General features: G+C 37.2%; 1 protein-coding gene across 1 annotated transcript in view; it reads left to right on the top strand.

The window, feature by feature from the left end:
- cacna1fa (calcium channel, voltage-dependent, L type, alpha 1F subunit a) overlaps window positions 1–17,379 on the top strand; it is a 50,018-nt gene that overhangs the window by 18,361 nt on the left and 14,278 nt on the right. The window contains exons 19-42 of the mRNA XM_067413217.1: window positions 104–161; window positions 263–362; window positions 457–586; window positions 2,184–2,243; window positions 3,520–3,626; window positions 3,797–3,884; window positions 5,598–5,705; window positions 5,956–6,008; window positions 6,104–6,250; window positions 6,329–6,530; window positions 6,670–6,828; window positions 8,676–8,786; window positions 8,948–9,031; window positions 9,208–9,228; window positions 10,406–10,537; window positions 10,628–10,693; window positions 10,804–10,895; window positions 11,022–11,181; window positions 12,188–12,315; window positions 12,435–12,531; window positions 12,894–12,996; window positions 13,210–13,311; window positions 13,406–13,530; window positions 16,587–16,697. Of these exons, the coding sequence (XP_067269318.1) occupies window positions 104–161; window positions 263–362; window positions 457–586; window positions 2,184–2,243; window positions 3,520–3,626; window positions 3,797–3,884; window positions 5,598–5,705; window positions 5,956–6,008; window positions 6,104–6,250; window positions 6,329–6,530; window positions 6,670–6,828; window positions 8,676–8,786; window positions 8,948–9,031; window positions 9,208–9,228; window positions 10,406–10,537; window positions 10,628–10,693; window positions 10,804–10,895; window positions 11,022–11,181; window positions 12,188–12,315; window positions 12,435–12,531; window positions 12,894–12,996; window positions 13,210–13,311; window positions 13,406–13,530; window positions 16,587–16,697 (2,544 nt within the window). The remainder of the gene's footprint in view (window positions 1–103; window positions 162–262; window positions 363–456; window positions 587–2,183; window positions 2,244–3,519; window positions 3,627–3,796; window positions 3,885–5,597; window positions 5,706–5,955; window positions 6,009–6,103; window positions 6,251–6,328; window positions 6,531–6,669; window positions 6,829–8,675; window positions 8,787–8,947; window positions 9,032–9,207; window positions 9,229–10,405; window positions 10,538–10,627; window positions 10,694–10,803; window positions 10,896–11,021; window positions 11,182–12,187; window positions 12,316–12,434; window positions 12,532–12,893; window positions 12,997–13,209; window positions 13,312–13,405; window positions 13,531–16,586; window positions 16,698–17,379) is intronic.

The raw sequence follows: 17,379 nt of genomic DNA, 5'->3' as shown, positions 1-17,379 counted from the left end.
TATTTGATCAAAGCATTTTGATTAGAGCATATTTGATTAGAGCAAAGCAAGTTTCTATGATCATTCTCTTGTCATCTTTTTCTTCATTTTTTTCTTTCTTCAGAATGATATGGACGATTGGGAAGAGAATGAAGAGTTGAGAGCAATTGAAGGGCTTGAGGGTAAATTCTGTCCTGTCCAAATCTTCATCTTCACAATGATTTGATGAATGTATGTGAATTTATTTTCTTGACATTTTATTTATCTTAAATTTCTCAAAAAGGTATAGGCACTCCCATGAAAGTTGACAGTTTTCAACCCAAGGAGAAAATCGTACCTATTCCTGATGGAAGTTCCTTTTTCATCCTTGGAAAGAAAAACTGGTATGTCTAAAAAAAACTTTACAAATGATGGTTGCTAATAATTATCATTTTTCTTATCACCAACCTGAAATTGACCTTGCCAATGTTCACTTAGTCTCAGAGTTGCCTGCCACAACCTCATTCATCATCCATACTTCACCAACTTCATCCTCGTCTTCATCATACTGAGTAGCTTTTCATTGGCCGCTGAAGACCCAATCAAAACTCATTCTGTCAGGAACGTTGTAAGTTCACGCACCTCTAGAGGAAAAGACCAAGAACGCTTGAGGGCCAGTCTGTGTCCAGATCTTTTACTTTTCCATTTGTTCACATTCCCAAAGTGAGCTAAATTATTAACATTCCAGTTTAAACTTCTGAAATAATCAGGCACACTAACTGGCCCTGCAAATTAGCATTTGATAGTCTTAAAATAGTGATAGATCTCCTGTCCCTGCTGGATGGCATTTCTCAAGAGCACTGTGATACCCATGATTCCCAAACACCATCCCTTGTGCCAAATAGAGATAAATAAAATGGCTTAATCCCTTAAAGACTCTTGAAGACATTCTTTTTGGAACATTTATTATTTGCGTGTATAACTTTAATACAAAATAATATAATTTTTATAACTGTAATACAATAGTTTTTTCTACACTGTAAGTAACCTGCATTTGTTACCATAAGGGTTTGTTCACCCAAAAATGAGAATTCTGTCATTAATTACTGACCCTCATGTTGTTCCAAACCCGCAAGACCTTCATTCAGAGCTCTCTGACCTATCCATAGACAGCAATTGAATTACCACTTTCAAGGCCCAGAAAGGTAGAAAAGACATAGTTAAAATAGTCCATGTGACTCCGGTGGGTCAACCTTTAATTTTATGAAGCGACAAGAATTTTGTGCAAAAACCCCCCACAAAAATAACACTATTCAACAATCTCTTCTCATCTGTGCAAGTCTCCTACGCTGTTGGCTTAATAAATACAGTGCAACGCTTTCGAAGCGCTACGTCACAACTCTGGCTTACCGTTGACGGTGAGCCACCGTTCTGCCGTAGAACTCGGAAGTGCTGCACTGTTTACACTACGCCAACAGCGTAGGAGACTTGTTGTTTTTTGCGTAAAAAAGTATTTTCATTGCTTCATAAAATTAAGGTTTCTCCACTGGAGTCACATGGACTATTTTAACCATGTCTTTACTACCTTTCTGGGCTTTGAAAGTGTTAATTAAATTGGTGTCTATGTAGAGGTCAGAGAGTTCTCCGATTTCCTCAAAAATATCTTCATTTGTGATATGAAGATGAACAAAGTTTTACGGGATTAGAACGACGTGCGGGTGAGTAATTAATGAAAGAATTTTTATTTTGGGGTAAACTAACCCTTTAAAGTGCTTTCTACCTGATTTAACCCTACACATTTGTTTTGTTAGTATAATTGAATGTGTTAATGTTGCTTCAGTTTAGTATTTTCACCAAAATAATGGTTTTAAGCCATTTATTTATATATTTTGCTATAGCTTGTCAGTAACCCAATTCAATTCTGCTGTAAAGCAGCTCTAAAGACAATAGTAAACAGTTTAGTGTGGATTCTCTCTGGAGAAAACAGTGATGTCATCATCCAGCTCAGTTCAATTCTCATCCAATAGTGTCAGTGTAGTCAAGTCAATAATGCAGCCTCATATTAAATGTCCCCAACTAAGCAAGCCCAAAAGCAGTGTATATGTAAAGTATCATTTATTTCCTTTTTTCTTTTGAGCTGAAATATGACCCGGACTCATGAGATTGACCCTAGTAGAAAAGACAATGACTGTACTCTTGACTGCTGTCTGTATGTCCTATGATAGATGCTGGGCTATGCTGATTATGTCTTTACCACCGTCTTCACTATTGAGATCATGTTGAAGGTAAACTATTGATCTTCCCGTGGACAATTCAAATCTCTCTTGTACCAAACTGATTTATATATATATATATATATATATATATATATATATATATATATATATATATATATATATATTTAACATGTTTTACATGTCTAGTATTGGGATACATCTCTAGCCAGTGCTGGGGAGATTAGTTAGAAATTGTAGTCTGTAACAGATTCCAAATTACATGATGAAAATTATAGTTAATCTGTTGCATTGCACAAATTTAGGTAATATATTTTGACTACTTTTTGATTACTTTTAGATTACTTTTGACCTAACTCATTTATCATATTGATTTGAATTAGACAATCTTATTGATACCACATTGATCATTACAAAGTGAAAGAACTATTTCACAGTATGAAGGGCATTACATTTTATGTCAAACTGTGCTTTGTAAAGGAACTGGAGGGATTCCTGGAGTAAGTTCATTAAAGGTTATAAAAATTACTAAATCATAAAAATGTCAAATGAAAATAAATCAAATCAAATCAAATCAAATCAACTACTACTAAAAAAGAAAAAAAAAGATTTAGTTGTTTACCTGAATGTTGTGACTATTAATCAACATCAAAGAACCATGAATATGCAAATGTGTTGTTAAATTATTGACCTAATTATTAAATATATCATGTATTAAATACATGAATTTGTGCAGTTTAATGTGTTTGACAGACAAAGCCTTCCAAAGACATAGGAAGTAATAATTCAAATAATAATTCAAATGTTTTCATGAGCAGTTGATTGGATATGCAATATTGAGAAATCACACCTTAAAAGTGAAAGGATTTCTGTAAATGTTGTGGTCAAGTGCTGTTGCCTCTCAATTTCAATGTTATTATACACTTGAATAGTGGCTGGCGTGTGGAATTCTTCAAATCGAGAAGACTTTATGATCATACTAAATCATTTTTTTTTTAAAGAAATCTTAAAAGATAAAAAAAGATTTGGGGAGAATCAAAGAATGTAATCAAAAATATGTAACTGTAGTCTAATTATGAGAATTTTAAATGTAACATAATCCAATTAAAACTACTTAATTTTTGGAATCTGATTACTTAATCCAGATTACATGTTATCGGCTACTACCAGGACTGTCTGTAACCTTTTGGGGTTTTCTGTTCTGACAAAGTGTTGGCCATGTAAAAAATCATCAGATGCTTAATTTTAAAGCATTGAGTTTTAACATTCTGATTAAACTTCCCTTTAAGTGTATACATTACTGACAATGTGACTGTGTGTTGCTCAGATGACTGTGTATGGAGCTTTCCTTCATCAAGGTTCCTTCTGCAGAAACGCCTTTAACCTTCTGGACCTTCTGGTCGTCAGCGTGTCCCTCACCTCTTTCTTCTTGCAGTAAGTTTCCATCCATCCATCCATCCATCCATCCATCCATCCATCCATCCATCCATCCATCCATCCATCCATCCATCCATCCATCCATCCATCCATCCATCCATCCATCCATCCATCCATCCATCCATCCACCCATCCATCCATCCATTCACTGTCATTTCTGCTCTTAGTTCGAGTGCCATTTCTGTGGTAAAGATTCTAAGAGTACTGCGAGTGCTCAGGCCTCTTCGAGCCATCAACAGGGCAAAGGGACTCAAGGTACAATTTTACAATGTATTTCTCAATGTAAACATACTTCTCTGAGATGCAGAAACACTGTATCATGAGCTGCACACATAATTAACATGAGATGTGCCGTGCATATCTCTGAAATACTACATATTTTTAGTATTGTATTTTAGTATTGTAATGTTACAGTTGTACTATAAAATACAGTATAATAGCTCTGTTACAACATATTTTTACCTATTTTGTTTAATATTGTTATTTAGTAATAATCACAATTAAAGTCATAACAATTATTCAAAAGGGATAACACTGTTAAATTTATTGTTACTGAAATCTGGATGGTTCACAATAAAAAATGTGTAAAAAGTAATTTTGCAGCTTTTTCAAATTATTATTTTTTATTATTTATTTATTTAATATAAATCATTTGGCCCCACTTTATATTAGGTGGCCTTAAGTACTATGTGCTTAAATCAAAAAATAAGTACAATGTACTTACTGTGTTCAAACTGTATTGCAAAATACCTTTGCTGATATTGAGGTGGGATACGGGTAGAGTTAGGGACAGGTGTGGGGGTATGGGTAAGTTTAAGGGTAGAGTTAGGGACAGGTGTGATGGGATGGGTAAGTTTAAGGGTAGAGTTAGGGACAGGTGTGGGGGTATGGGTAAGTTTAAGGGTAGAGTTAGGGACAGGTGTGGGGGGATGGGTAAGTTTAAGGGTAGAATTAGGGACAGGTGTGGGGGTATGGGTAAGTTTAAGGGTAGAGTTAGGGACAGGTGTGATGGGATGGGTAAGTTTAAGGGTAGAGTTAGGGACAGGTGTGGGGGTATGGGTAAGTTTAAGGGTAGAGTTAGGGACAGGTGTGAGGGTATGGGTAAGTTTAAGGGTAAAGTTAGGGACAGGTGTGGGGGTATGGGTAAGTTTAAGGGTAAAGTTAGGGACAGGTGTGGTGGGATGGGTAAGTTTAAGGGTAGAGTTAGGGACAGGTGTGGGGGTATGGGTAAGTTTAAGGGTAAAGTTAGGGACAGGTGTGGTGGTATGGGTAAGTTCAAGGGTAAAGTTAGGGACAGGTGTGGGGGTATGGGTACGTTTAAGGGTAAAGTTAGGGACAGGTGTGGGGGTATGGGTAAGTTTAAGGGTAAAGTTAGGGACAGGTGTGTTGGGATGGGTAAGTTTAAGGGTAAAGTTAGGGACAGGTGTGGTGGTATGGGTAAGTTTAAGGGTAAAGTTAGGGACAGGTGTGGTGGTATGGGTAAGTTTAAGGGTAAAGTTAGGGACAGGTGTGGTGGGATGGGTAAGTTTAAGGGTAGGGTTAGGTGTAAGGGAAGTGCCAACTATGTAATTACAAATGTAACTACAGAAATTAATTAGAGATGTAATTACATGCAGGTATAAATGTAAGTACAATGTAAAAACATGTATGTACACAATAAGTGCATTGTATCAAATGATTAATTAAAATGTTAGTACACAGTAGTTAAGGCCACCTAATATAAAAGTGGATCAATCATTTTACTACAAAATCACCCAAATTATTCTATAATAATTCATTCATTCCAAATAGAGGTATTCAAGTCATCTGGTGAAAAATCTTGTATTTTTATATATGGCAATATTGCAGATAAAAATATATCACAATGTCAGGTTTTTCAATATCATGCAGCCCTAAATACCATAATGTTTAATATTTCCAGTTATGGTAATTCATGACTTTCAGTGAGTGTTGTCCGTCTGTCTTCAGAGTGTGATTCAGTGTGTGTTTGTGGCCATCCGCACTATCGGCAACATCCTCATCGTCACCACTCTCCTCCAGTTCATGTTCGCTTGCATTGGTGTGCAGCTTTTCAAGGTACTTAAAATGAACATAGACTTAAAATGACCATCTGAATGCATGTTCATGGTCTTGTTTTGCATGATTTATCAGTTTCTAAGAAAACAGGAATATATTAATCATTCAGTCTTTTTTCAAAATGTAATAATTGTTTCGTTCCTGAAATCATTTTCCTTTTAGGTTGACATCAACTAGGCTGTGCATCTTAGTAAATGTTAATAGCCAAAGTTATATCATTTGTATCACATTATTGTAATAAATCTTGCAGGGCCGGTTCTACAGATGCACTGATGAGGCAAAACATACACCTGAAGAGTGCAAGTATGTTGTTTAGCCATAAAGTAGTCATTTGCACTTACAATGACTCACTGGGTATTTTTCTGAGACTTGCGTGTGTGATAATTTTTTTTTTTCAGGGGTACTTTTGTGGTGTTCAAAGATGGTGATATGAACCATCCAATGGTCAGGGAGAGAATTTGGGAGAACAGCGACTTTAACTTTGACAATGTGCTGATGGGCATGCTTGCACTATTCACCGTCTCTACCTTTGAGGGCTGGCCGCAGTGAGTGAGAAAAACATTTCACAAAACAGCAATAAATTTGAATCCTCCAAGCTTTAATTGCCTTTTTGTATTTCGCAGGCTCTTGTACAAAGCCATTGACGCAAATGCAGAGAACAGAGGACCTATCTATAACTACCGTGTAGAGATTTCCTTTTTCTTTATCATCTACATCATCATCATCGCCTTCTTCATGATGAACATCTTTGTGGGTTTTGTCATCATCACCTTCCGTGAACAAGGAGAGGCTGAATTTAAAAACTGCGAACTAAACAAGAATCAGGTTAGTCTGCATTCAAGAGCATATCATTGGATATTAAATAGGTGACGCTAAGATATATCTCTTCTGGTCGTCTAGATTTAATTTTTTTGTATTTCCTTGTGTTGCTCTTGTTCTCATGGTATGTCTCTTTTGCTCACAGCGACAGTGTGTGTATTACGCATTGAAAGCTCAGCCAATAAAGATTTACATACCCAAAAACCCCTCTCAACTAAAATTTTGGAGGATCATCAATTCCTCTCAGTTTGAGTACATCATGTTTTTGCTCATTCTGCTCAACACGCTCGCGCTGGCTGTACAGGTACAAACACACACATTTGCTTAGCTATATTATTCTTACCTTTATTTAACCAGGCAAGTTACTTAAGAACCAGTTCTTATTTTCAACAACAGCCTGATGTAAATGGAACTATTCAATAGATTTTCACTGTTTTTACATACAGCTTGCTGTACTGTAAATATTATCCCTTGCGAATGTGTGATTAATTGTATGGAATGTACACTTGTAGTGTTCTTTCAATCTTGAAAGTATTTTTTATTTACTTGCAGATAATATAATATTAATAGTAGTTTTTAAAACACTTAAGTATAAAAACAGTATTATAATAGTCAAATAAAAAGTTTTTTGTCATGCTTTAAAGAAGTATACATGCAATGTGTTGACTAACATACTAAAACACATGTAAAGTAATTGATTATAATTTTAACTGTATTGTGTTATGTAATATTACATTTAAACCCTAATGAAAAAACCTATAGCAAAATGTATTTACAATTTGTTTCACATACTACAAATTCATTAACAAATTTACTGACATACCTTTTGAGACTTACTGATATAATTATAATTAAACTTTATTTGGAGTACTTTTTATTGTACAATGCACATTTCTTAATATTAAGCCTAAAATGTGTTTTAATATCCCTATATTTAATATAAATTTTATATCACTGTATAATATCAGTCTCTAAATGCAATATATTTAAAGTGTACCTAAAGTATACTTGCACTTTAGCACAATCAACTACAATACTTAAGTATATCTTTAGTTGAACCTCAGCACTATTTCTGGATAACTAAATTGCATTAAGTACAACATTTTCAGACTTAATGCAGACTGGAGAATTAAAAAAAATATATTTTAAATGTACTAAATTTCAACCTCATCATTGCAGATGTATAATTACAAATATATTTTAAATTTAACATGACATAAGGTTCAATAGAAATTACTTTAGTTTACCATAAATACTTGTGCAGTACATTATAACCATATTTCAAAGACAATAGTGTTAAATGTGAATAGATATATATAAAGATGTTCTTAAGTCCTACTTGAGTTAATAAAAAAAAGCTTTTTTAATTTCAATTTCAATTTGCATTAAATATCAATTGAAACTATAATACATTTTATTATACATTTATTTAAAGGGGTGGTTGCATGTGATTTCACTTTTTTAACTTTAGTTAGTGTGTAATGTTGCTGCTTAAGCATAAACAGTATCTGCAAAGTTACAGTGCTGAAAGTTCAATGCAAATGGGGATATTGTCTGTTATGGCAGTTTATTGCCTACAAAAACGTCCGGTTTGGACTACAACAAGCTTCTTCCTGGGTTGGTGACATCATAAACCCTTGCTAGTCTCCACAGATGTGACTTCTGCCCGTAATGGTAAGGGGCGTGGCGTTTCCGGACAACCTGTGCTTGGCACTTCAGCCAATAAAAATACATGAAACTACATTTGGCCATCTAACCATCTAATCTAAGACCATTGCGTTTTCCGGAGGGATGGGCAGGAAGCAAACGAGCTGTTCAAAGGACAGTGGAGACAGCGGTGTGGAATAAAGGTCAAATATAAGAAAATACGGCATTTAAAAAAAAAGAAAAAAGAAGTATTATAAGACATGTTATACTGCACCCCATAAACACAACCAAGCCTAGAAAAAAAACACGGAACCACCCCTTTAAATTTTTATGGTGACCTTTTCTGAAATGTTTCAATTATTTATTAGAAATGGAAAAAACTAATTGATCCTACAATATATCTAATATCAATGTACAGCTCCTTTGGCGAGGTTCTGTGTGTAAATGTAGCCAATCACATGTAGCCTAGTCCCCTAATGAGATTCCATCACTGCGACCCCACAGCACTATGAGCAGTCCAAACTCTTCAACTCTGTAATGGACATCTTGAACATGATCTTCACTACGCTCTTTACTGTTGAGATGATCATCAAACTTCTGGCTCTGAGACCTTACGTGAGACTTGCTGCACACTTTCTTTCCTCTGTCACTTTTTACTTTGCTTCAGTGGGTTGATAACACGTCAACACATGTTAGTGCTTTTACGTTTGTGCTTTTTCCTCTCTCTTTCTCTCTGTCTCTCTCCCTCTTGCTTTTCTTTGTTGTGGATTACACAGCACTATTTTATAGATGCCTGGAACTCTTTTGATGCACTGATAGTGGTGGGCAGTTTGGTGGACATCATGATTGCAGAGTTCAGTGTATGTAACTATTATTTTAAAACCATGCATGCATTTGATCTATTGGTGTGACAATGATTAAAGTACATTAAGATGTGTTATCTTAAACACACTCACTTATCAATTTCTATCACGTCACATATCTTCCTTTTTCCTGCTCCCCTGTGTGCGTTTGGAACGTCCTGTTATTGGCTCAGGGTGGAGGAGGCCATGGGGAGGTAAGAATATGCCACAGAGAACAGAATAAAGGAAATGCAGTTTTGTCATCTTATAAATCCGTATTCATATAAGTATTCATATCTTGTAAGCTTGATATCTGTTGTTTATCAATACTACACAAAATATACACCAATCAGGCATAACATTATGACCACTGACAGGTGAAGTGAATAACACTGATTATCTCTTTATCACAGCACATGTTTGTGGGTGGGATATATTAGGCAGCAAGTGAACATTTTTTCCTCAAAGTTGATGTGTTAGAAGCAGGAAAAATGGGCAAGTGAAAGATATTGAGCGAGTTTGACAAGGGCCAAATTGCTCTTGTGGGGTGTTCCCAGTCTGCATTGGTCAGTATCTATCAAAAGTGGTTCAAGAAAAGAAGAACCTGGTGAACCGGCAACAGGGTCATGGGCAGCCAAGGCTCACTGATGCACGTGGGGAGAAAAGGCTGCCATCCATGTGGATATTACGGTTGCAGTGAAGTCCATGCCACGACGGGTCCTGGTTGTTTTGGCAGCAAAAGGGAGACCAACACATTAGGAAAAATGTTAATGTTATGCCTGATCGGTGTATACATAAATTGTACATTTAAAATTCACATTAATTGTCAGCAAAAAGAATTTGCTGCTGTTTTTCTTCTATAATTTTCAATTAATACACCCACTGTATCCACATTTTCTGACCCTTAATGCTTGTTCACAATAAGGATGAAAACTATAAAGAATAAAAGATAACAATAAAGATATAGTTTTAAAATCGTTCCCAATATTAAAGAAGAGCAGTCCACACCACAGCATCTTCAGAATGATTTTATCCACCTGATGAATGATAAAAACAACAGCCAATCAGAATCCATGCTTCTGTAATGAGTTTGAGCATTTAAAGTGATGGACAAGCAAGTCCATAGAATAAACAGAACGATATTGGCCGCTGGTGTGGATGCTTATTTAGTTATCTTTAAAGTTATTGTCCTTGATGTGAATAGTGTTTAACTCTTAAACAGGCTGTTTGCTGTTAGGTCTAATGTAGATTTCACTGCCTGTCTTAGCAAAACCTGCATTATATTATGACTGCCTCACGTTCAAATGTGCCATTGACATAATCAAAGACCTTATTAACTGGAATATTATACAATAATATTTCGTATGTCTTTCTCTTTCTCCACTTCAAAAGGGGAAAGATGGGGAGAGCGCCAAAGTGTCCATCACTTTCTTCCGTCTTTTCCGAGTTATGCGACTAGTAAAGCTGCTCAGTAAGGGTGAAGGCATTCGAACCCTCCTTTGGACCTTCATTAAATCTCTACAAGTGAGAAATTTAGGAAACAAAGACTCACTAGACTCCCTCATTCTCACTTACCTTATTTGTATAATTTCTACCTGTCTCGCTTTCCTTCAGGCACTGCCATATGTCGGTCTACTCATTGCAATGATCTTTTTCATCTATGGCGTGATTGGAATGCAGGTGGGTTCAACTTTATACATGTGTGTATGTTTATTCTTTCTGTCCTCTCCCTCTCCTCACTTGAGAAATGTTCAAGAATGGGAAGTTTAAACTCTTTGCTGTGGTTCCAGACATTTGGGAAGATAGCTATAGACGACAACACTGAGCTCAGTCGGAACAACAATTTCCAAACCTTTTTCATGGCTGTACTGCTGCTTTTCAGGTAAAAGTACAGCAGCCTTAGCCATCTGTTTGAGATTTGACTTGAGTTCGGATAATGATCTGCTTTTTTCTCTGGTTAGTAAATGGTTTCAAGTAAAGGTTTTCTGTTGTGTGTCTTAAATCCCAGATGTGCAACAGGTGAACAGTGGCAGCAGATCATGCTTGCCGCACTGCCAGGGCGTCGGTGTGACCCAGAGTCTGACATTGAGCCAGGGGAGGAGTACAGCTGTGGAAGTAACCTGGCATATCTTTATTTCATCAGTTTCTTCGCACTCTGTGCCTTCCTGGTAAGGAATAAAACATCCACAAAATTATCTCTCAAAAGTTTTGCATTCCCGCCATAAACAATAATAGAAAAAATAGCTTTTTCTTGCAAATGTTTTGTGTTAACATCCCTAAAAGTTTAACATTAACTTGCATACATTTTGCATTCTCTTGCAGACCTTTTGTGTTAAAGGGTTAGTTCACCCAAAAGTGTAAATTATGCCATAATTTACTCATAATTTACTTATAAAACATTATAAAATATTCTGCCTCTTCCAAGCTTTATAATGGAGTGAATGGTACCTTTTTAAAGCCCAAAAAAGCACATCCATCCATCATAAAAATAATCTGTATGACTCCAGGGGGTTAAAAAAGCTTTTTTGTAAGAAAAATACAATTATTTGGAGTCTAATGCTATTCGCACTAGGTCCGCCTAACAATGCCTGGCCGTGCCAAACAAGATTTTAAAAAATGCCCAAAGTTCATCGTCCTCAGTGGCACAATCAGTAAAGTGTATGCATTGTGATTAGATCACAGTTTTGTCGCGATCAACACAGCTTCGAATCCGCCTTTTGCAATGCTTGCTCTTCTCTCTTTTCTTGTTGGAAGAAACAAGAATTATTTAATATTATTTTGCTTTGCTTCAGCAATATTAAAATGACATCCACTTTTGCATTGCGTGTTTGTGCTTTTTGGGTGCGGAGCAATTAAGAGAGGGGTGTGCTTGTTTGGGTTGATTTTGAATATCAACAGTGTTTCTCAGAAATCACTTACTCCACCTTGTAAAAGTGTTGCACTCTCTTGCAAAAGTTGTGTTGATGGAAAATGGAAAAACTGTGGGACGAAAAACGTCAGTGCTTTTGCTATAAATTGTTCAGTTTTTTTGTGGAAAGGCAATACTTTTTGCGAGAGAATGCAAAAGATTTGTGAGCAAACATACATTTTCTCTGGGAAATATATAAATATATATTAAAATATATACTGAAAACAAAATAAAAATAGTTTAGTGATTAATCTGCTTTTTCTCAGATCATTAACTTGTTTATCGCTGTCATCATGGATAACTTTGAGTATCTGACCAGAGACTGGACTGTGCTGGGCACTCATCACCTCGATGAGTTTAAACGAGTCTGGTCAGATTACGACCCAGAAGCCACGTAAGTGATTTCACACATTAAGCTTTGTGTCTGTTTTTATGAGAGCATAACTAAATCACACAGTCTTAAATGAGTATGTTAATTAAATGTATAAATACTGTTGCATCTCTTTACATTAGGGGAAGGATTAAACATCTAGATGTAGTCACCATGTTGCGCAGAATCCAGCCTCCGCTGGGCTTTGGGAAACTCTGTCCACATCGAGTAGCGTGTAGGGTAAGGACATTTGGATTTGTACAGTAACTGGTGGACAATGAAATGGGTCCTGTAGACTTAAATTTTAGGGGGAAACCACTGTTACTGTTACTTTTGTTTAATATAATGAATCCTTGCTTAATAAAACAATTTATAAAAAAAATAAAATAAAATAAAAAGTACTAACCCCAAACGTTTGAATGATAGTGTATGTAGAGACCAAAATGTCAATGTCATTAGAGACTTGTGAGGCCTAATAAACAACAACCTAGCAACCACCCAGAACACCCAAACAGCCCCATATCAACATGCTCCACATAGCAACCATTCACATCTACACCTTTCTGTTTCTCTCTGCCTATCTTTCTCTTTCTCTTTGGCAGAGACTGGTAGCTATGAATGTGCCTCTCTATCCCGATGGCACCGTGTCCTTCAACGCCACCCTGTTTGCTCTCGTCAGAACTTCACTCAAGATTAAAACAGATGGTTGGATTTCTGCACACACACCTACACTCACTAACATACAGTTAATACACTTACTTCTTTCAATTCTGACATGTACAAGTGATGTTGCTTCCATAAATTAAACGTTTCTATGGAAAAGTATGATACTTATAGATTTTTAACAAATGCTACAGCAAAAATGAAGCATTTTTCTTTCCTGAATATAGTAATACAGTACCTTTCTGTTCAACACAGGCCCCATTGACCAGCAGAATGAAGAGCTGAGAGCTATCCTTAAGAAGATCTGGAAACGCACCAAACCCAAACTCCTAGATGAAGTTATACCTCCCCCTGCAGGTACAGTATGTTACAATAATATCATCTCATATACTTAATGTGGACAACCAACACCCTATACAACTTTACAACTATACAACTCTCTACGTTTCAGGGAATGAGGTGACTGCAGGAAAGTTCTATGCCAGCTTCCTGATTCAAGACTACTTTAAAAAATTTCGTAAGCGAAAGGAGAAAGAGAGGAAGAAGAAAGGCAAGGACAAGTCAGCCTCTCTCCAGGTAATGATTTATGACAGTGTCTCTGTTGTCCTTTCTTGAATTTTAATTTTTTCTGTGACATCATGTCTAGCCCACACAGGTCAAATGGCTGTTTACGTGCAGGGAATAGGGAGTCATAGAGTTAGAACTATTTCCGAGCATAGACATAAATTATTTGAGCAAGAAAATAACAACAATTATCTTAATTTGCTCAAATGGACACATTCAAATAAATTAAATCTGAATTGGACAGCATGGACCTTCTTATTTCTTATTTAAAGTTAATCTTTTTTTTCAGTGTAAAATGGCATTATGCCTACTTTAACATATTTGATATAAAAAATTTCTAAGGCCTCTAAATTATCAACTGCAACATGATCAAAACTTTTCTCAAAAACCCGTTGTACACAATCTACTACATGCCTTCTGTTGTCTGATTGTTTATACTTTTTTAGCAAGTAAAAGGCCATTTTGTTAGCCTGACAAGCCAGACCCAAATCAAGATGTTTGGTCTGGAAACTCACCATAGACAGGGCTCAATCCGAGGGGCGGGATAAACGGTTGTCTTTCAAACTCCCTTTGCACGCGATAGGATAGCGCTACAACCAACCAGAGCAACGAAGGTGAAGCAGAGCTTGTTGATAGATTAAACATTCTTCGTATCCGGTCGGCAAAACCCCGAACACATCTTCCCTTTTTAAGAATGACTTCAGTGCTGTTCTTTGTTCTTTTCTCAGAGAAAAGCTTAACTCCAAGTCTTCCAGAATCGCAGTCAAAGCTGATTCGAAAGACCGCCGTTCGCCAGTTTCTGTGTTTACTAGAAGCACGCAAACGCAACTCGGCCGTCGTCATTATGGCCACCGACTATACATGATGTGATTGGCCCGGCAAGAGTTGGGGGATTACAGCTCAGAAGGGTATTGAGAGTTGCTAGACGACACTCGAGGGGCAGATTAGATTTGCTGCCGCTAGGGTGCGTCTAGATTTCTAGGCTACCATTTTATATTATTCAACAAAAAAGGACCACTTTGAATTCATGATATATTTGCTGTAAAATCTTTCATGCATTTTAAACATAACAAGTAAACATAAGAATAACTTTTAAATTATTAGTAATATTTCAAGATGAAAACTTACTGGATAAAAGCAGCTCAGGTTAACTTGACATGTCTAATTTTTAGTAAAATCATAAAATGTAAGCATCACATATAGTACAACAGGACTATATGTGTCTTTTATATGTGTATTTTAGTTTTTGCCCCCATTGTTCATGAGCTGAACTCAAAGATCTAAGACTTTTTCTATGTACACAAAAGGCTTATTTCTCTCAAATGTGTTAGTGAGCACTTCTCCTTTGCTGAGATCCATCCACCTCATAGGTTTGGCATACCAAGATGCTGATTAGACAGCATGATTATTACACAGGTGTGTCTTAGGCTGGCCACAATCACAAAGCACAATGCCACAGATGTTGCAGGTTTTGAGGGAGCGTGCAATTGACATGTATGCAGTCCACTAGATCTGTTGGCCATGAATTGTATGTTCATTTGTCTACCATAAGCCGTCTCCAAAGGCGTTTCAGAGAATTTGGCAGTAAATCCAACCAGCCTCACAACCGCAGACCATTTTCTAACCACACCAGCCTAGGACCTCCACATCCAGCATCTTCACTTCCAAAGTCTTATGAGACCAGCCACCCAGACAGCTGCTGCAATACTTGGCTTGCATAACCAAAGAATTTCTGCACAAACTGTCAGAAACTGTCTCAGGGAAGCTCATCTGCATGCTCGTCATTCTCATCGGGGTCTCGACCTGACTGCAGTTCGTCGTTGTAACCAACTTCAGTGGGAAAATGCTCACATTCGATGTCGTCTGGTGCTTTGGAGAGGTATAAGGCATATAAAGTGATATAGTGATATAAGGTGTGGATCTTCACGGATGAATCCTGGTTTTCACTGTACAGGGCAGATGGCAGACAGTGTGTATGGCGTTGTGTGGGTGATTGGTTTGCTGATGCAATGTTGTGGATTGAGTTGCCCATGGTGGGGGTGGGGTTATGGTCTGGGTAGATGTATGCTATGGACAAAGAAAACAGGTGCATTTTATTAATGCCATTTTGAGATACCGTGACGAGATCCTGAGGTCCATTGTTGTGCCATTCATCCACGACCATCACCTCATGTTGCAGCATGATAATGCATGGCACCATGTTGCAAGGATCTGTACACAATTCCTGGAAGCTGAAAACATCCCAGTTATTGCATAGCCAGCATACTCACCGGACATGTCACCCATTGAGCATGTTTGGGATGCTCTGGAGCAGCATATATGACAGTGTGTTCCAGTACTGCTAATTTCCAGCAACTTTGCACTGTCATTGAAGAGGACTGGACCAACATTTCACAGACCTGATCAACTCTATGCGAAGGAGATGTATTGCACTGCGTGAGGCAAATGGTATTAACACCAGATACTGACTGGTTTTAGGACTCCCCTCACCTGGACCCCCCCAATTTTTACCTCACCACCTGTGAGGTGGATGGATTATCTCGGCAAAGGAGAAGACAGACTAACACAGATTTAGACAGATTTGTGAACAGTATTTGTGAGAAATACGTCTTCTGTGTACATAGAAAAAGTCTTAGATCTTTGAGTTCAGCTCATAAAAATAGGGGCAAAAACAAAAGTGTTGCGTTTATAATTTTGTTAAGTGTATTTGAACATCTCTGAATGATAACTGTGTTGCATTGAATTTTGCTCCCCACAATTAAAAATACAGAGGTTTGATAATAAAATTAAGAATTTAAACGTAATCTTACAAAGATATTTTATTCATTTTATACAAGTAGCCTGCTAAACTCTAATAAAGATCTCATTGATATGCACCACAAACTAATGGGAAATTTTGTTTTAATTGCATTAATTTTGCTCAGTTTGCTCCATATTTTCATACTACATACTTTTTGCACTGTTACTCTGTGCAGCACTATTGCAGGTAGATTTTTTTTTTGCATCACTTGATTACAGCCTGTTTGGCATGACTCTTGTGTATATCTCATATATCTTGTGTGGTCCAGGCTGGGTTACGCACACTACAGGATCTGGCCCCAGAGATGCGTCTGGCTATGGCGATGGAGGATGAGGAAGGGCTGGAGGGGGAGATGATGGAAGAAGAAGACTTCTTCAGGGTGAGAACACTCATCAAGCATTAAATCCAGTGAAATAGTAAAAAAAGTGCTTTAAAGATAAAAATAACTCATAGCTGATAGTAGGGCTGCACGTTTTCAAGTTTTTCATTAACCGTTAACCGAGGCCCTTAGCGGTTAATACTCGGTTAACCATATTGTGCGTCAGGGTTATTATTAGCTTATTAATTTGACGACCGCCATCTCCGTAGTGAACGCGCCTATAGAGAGAAATGCACATCATGGATTACATAATCAGAGAGTAGCCTATTTCTTTTCGTTTTAAATTGTTAAAAGACATTTCAAGTTTCTTAAGATATATTTCATGTCTGTGAGGCCTACGCTGAGTTTCGTTACATTAGGATGAGATGCGCTCCAGTTCACGAGCAATGCAAGTGGCCGCGAGGGCGCCTGCATGATTAGGGCATGTAGTAAAATATGCAGCCGAGAATGATTCACACAGCGTTTGACTCGCACGGCTGAGCCTGTCCCGGTAGAGAGTTCAAGCATCTGTGGTCTCGTCCCTTCAGCTCTTGCCATCTTGCTTTTAGTCCGTGATTAGCTTTTTTGTTTTCTTCATTACAGTTAAAGTAACGTCTGCTTTTCTCTAGTCATTCACAAGTTTCTCACTTCAAACTTTCTTTCTTCTGCTCCGTTATGCACAGCGCGCGCGACTCCCGCTCTG

This window comes from Pseudorasbora parva, chromosome 13 (assembly GCF_024679245.1).
Source record: "Pseudorasbora parva isolate DD20220531a chromosome 13, ASM2467924v1, whole genome shotgun sequence".
NCBI lineage: Eukaryota > Metazoa > Chordata > Actinopteri > Cypriniformes > Gobionidae > Pseudorasbora > Pseudorasbora parva.
Note: the sequence above shows the minus strand (reverse complement) of the source record. Positions and strands in the feature narration are given on the sequence as shown.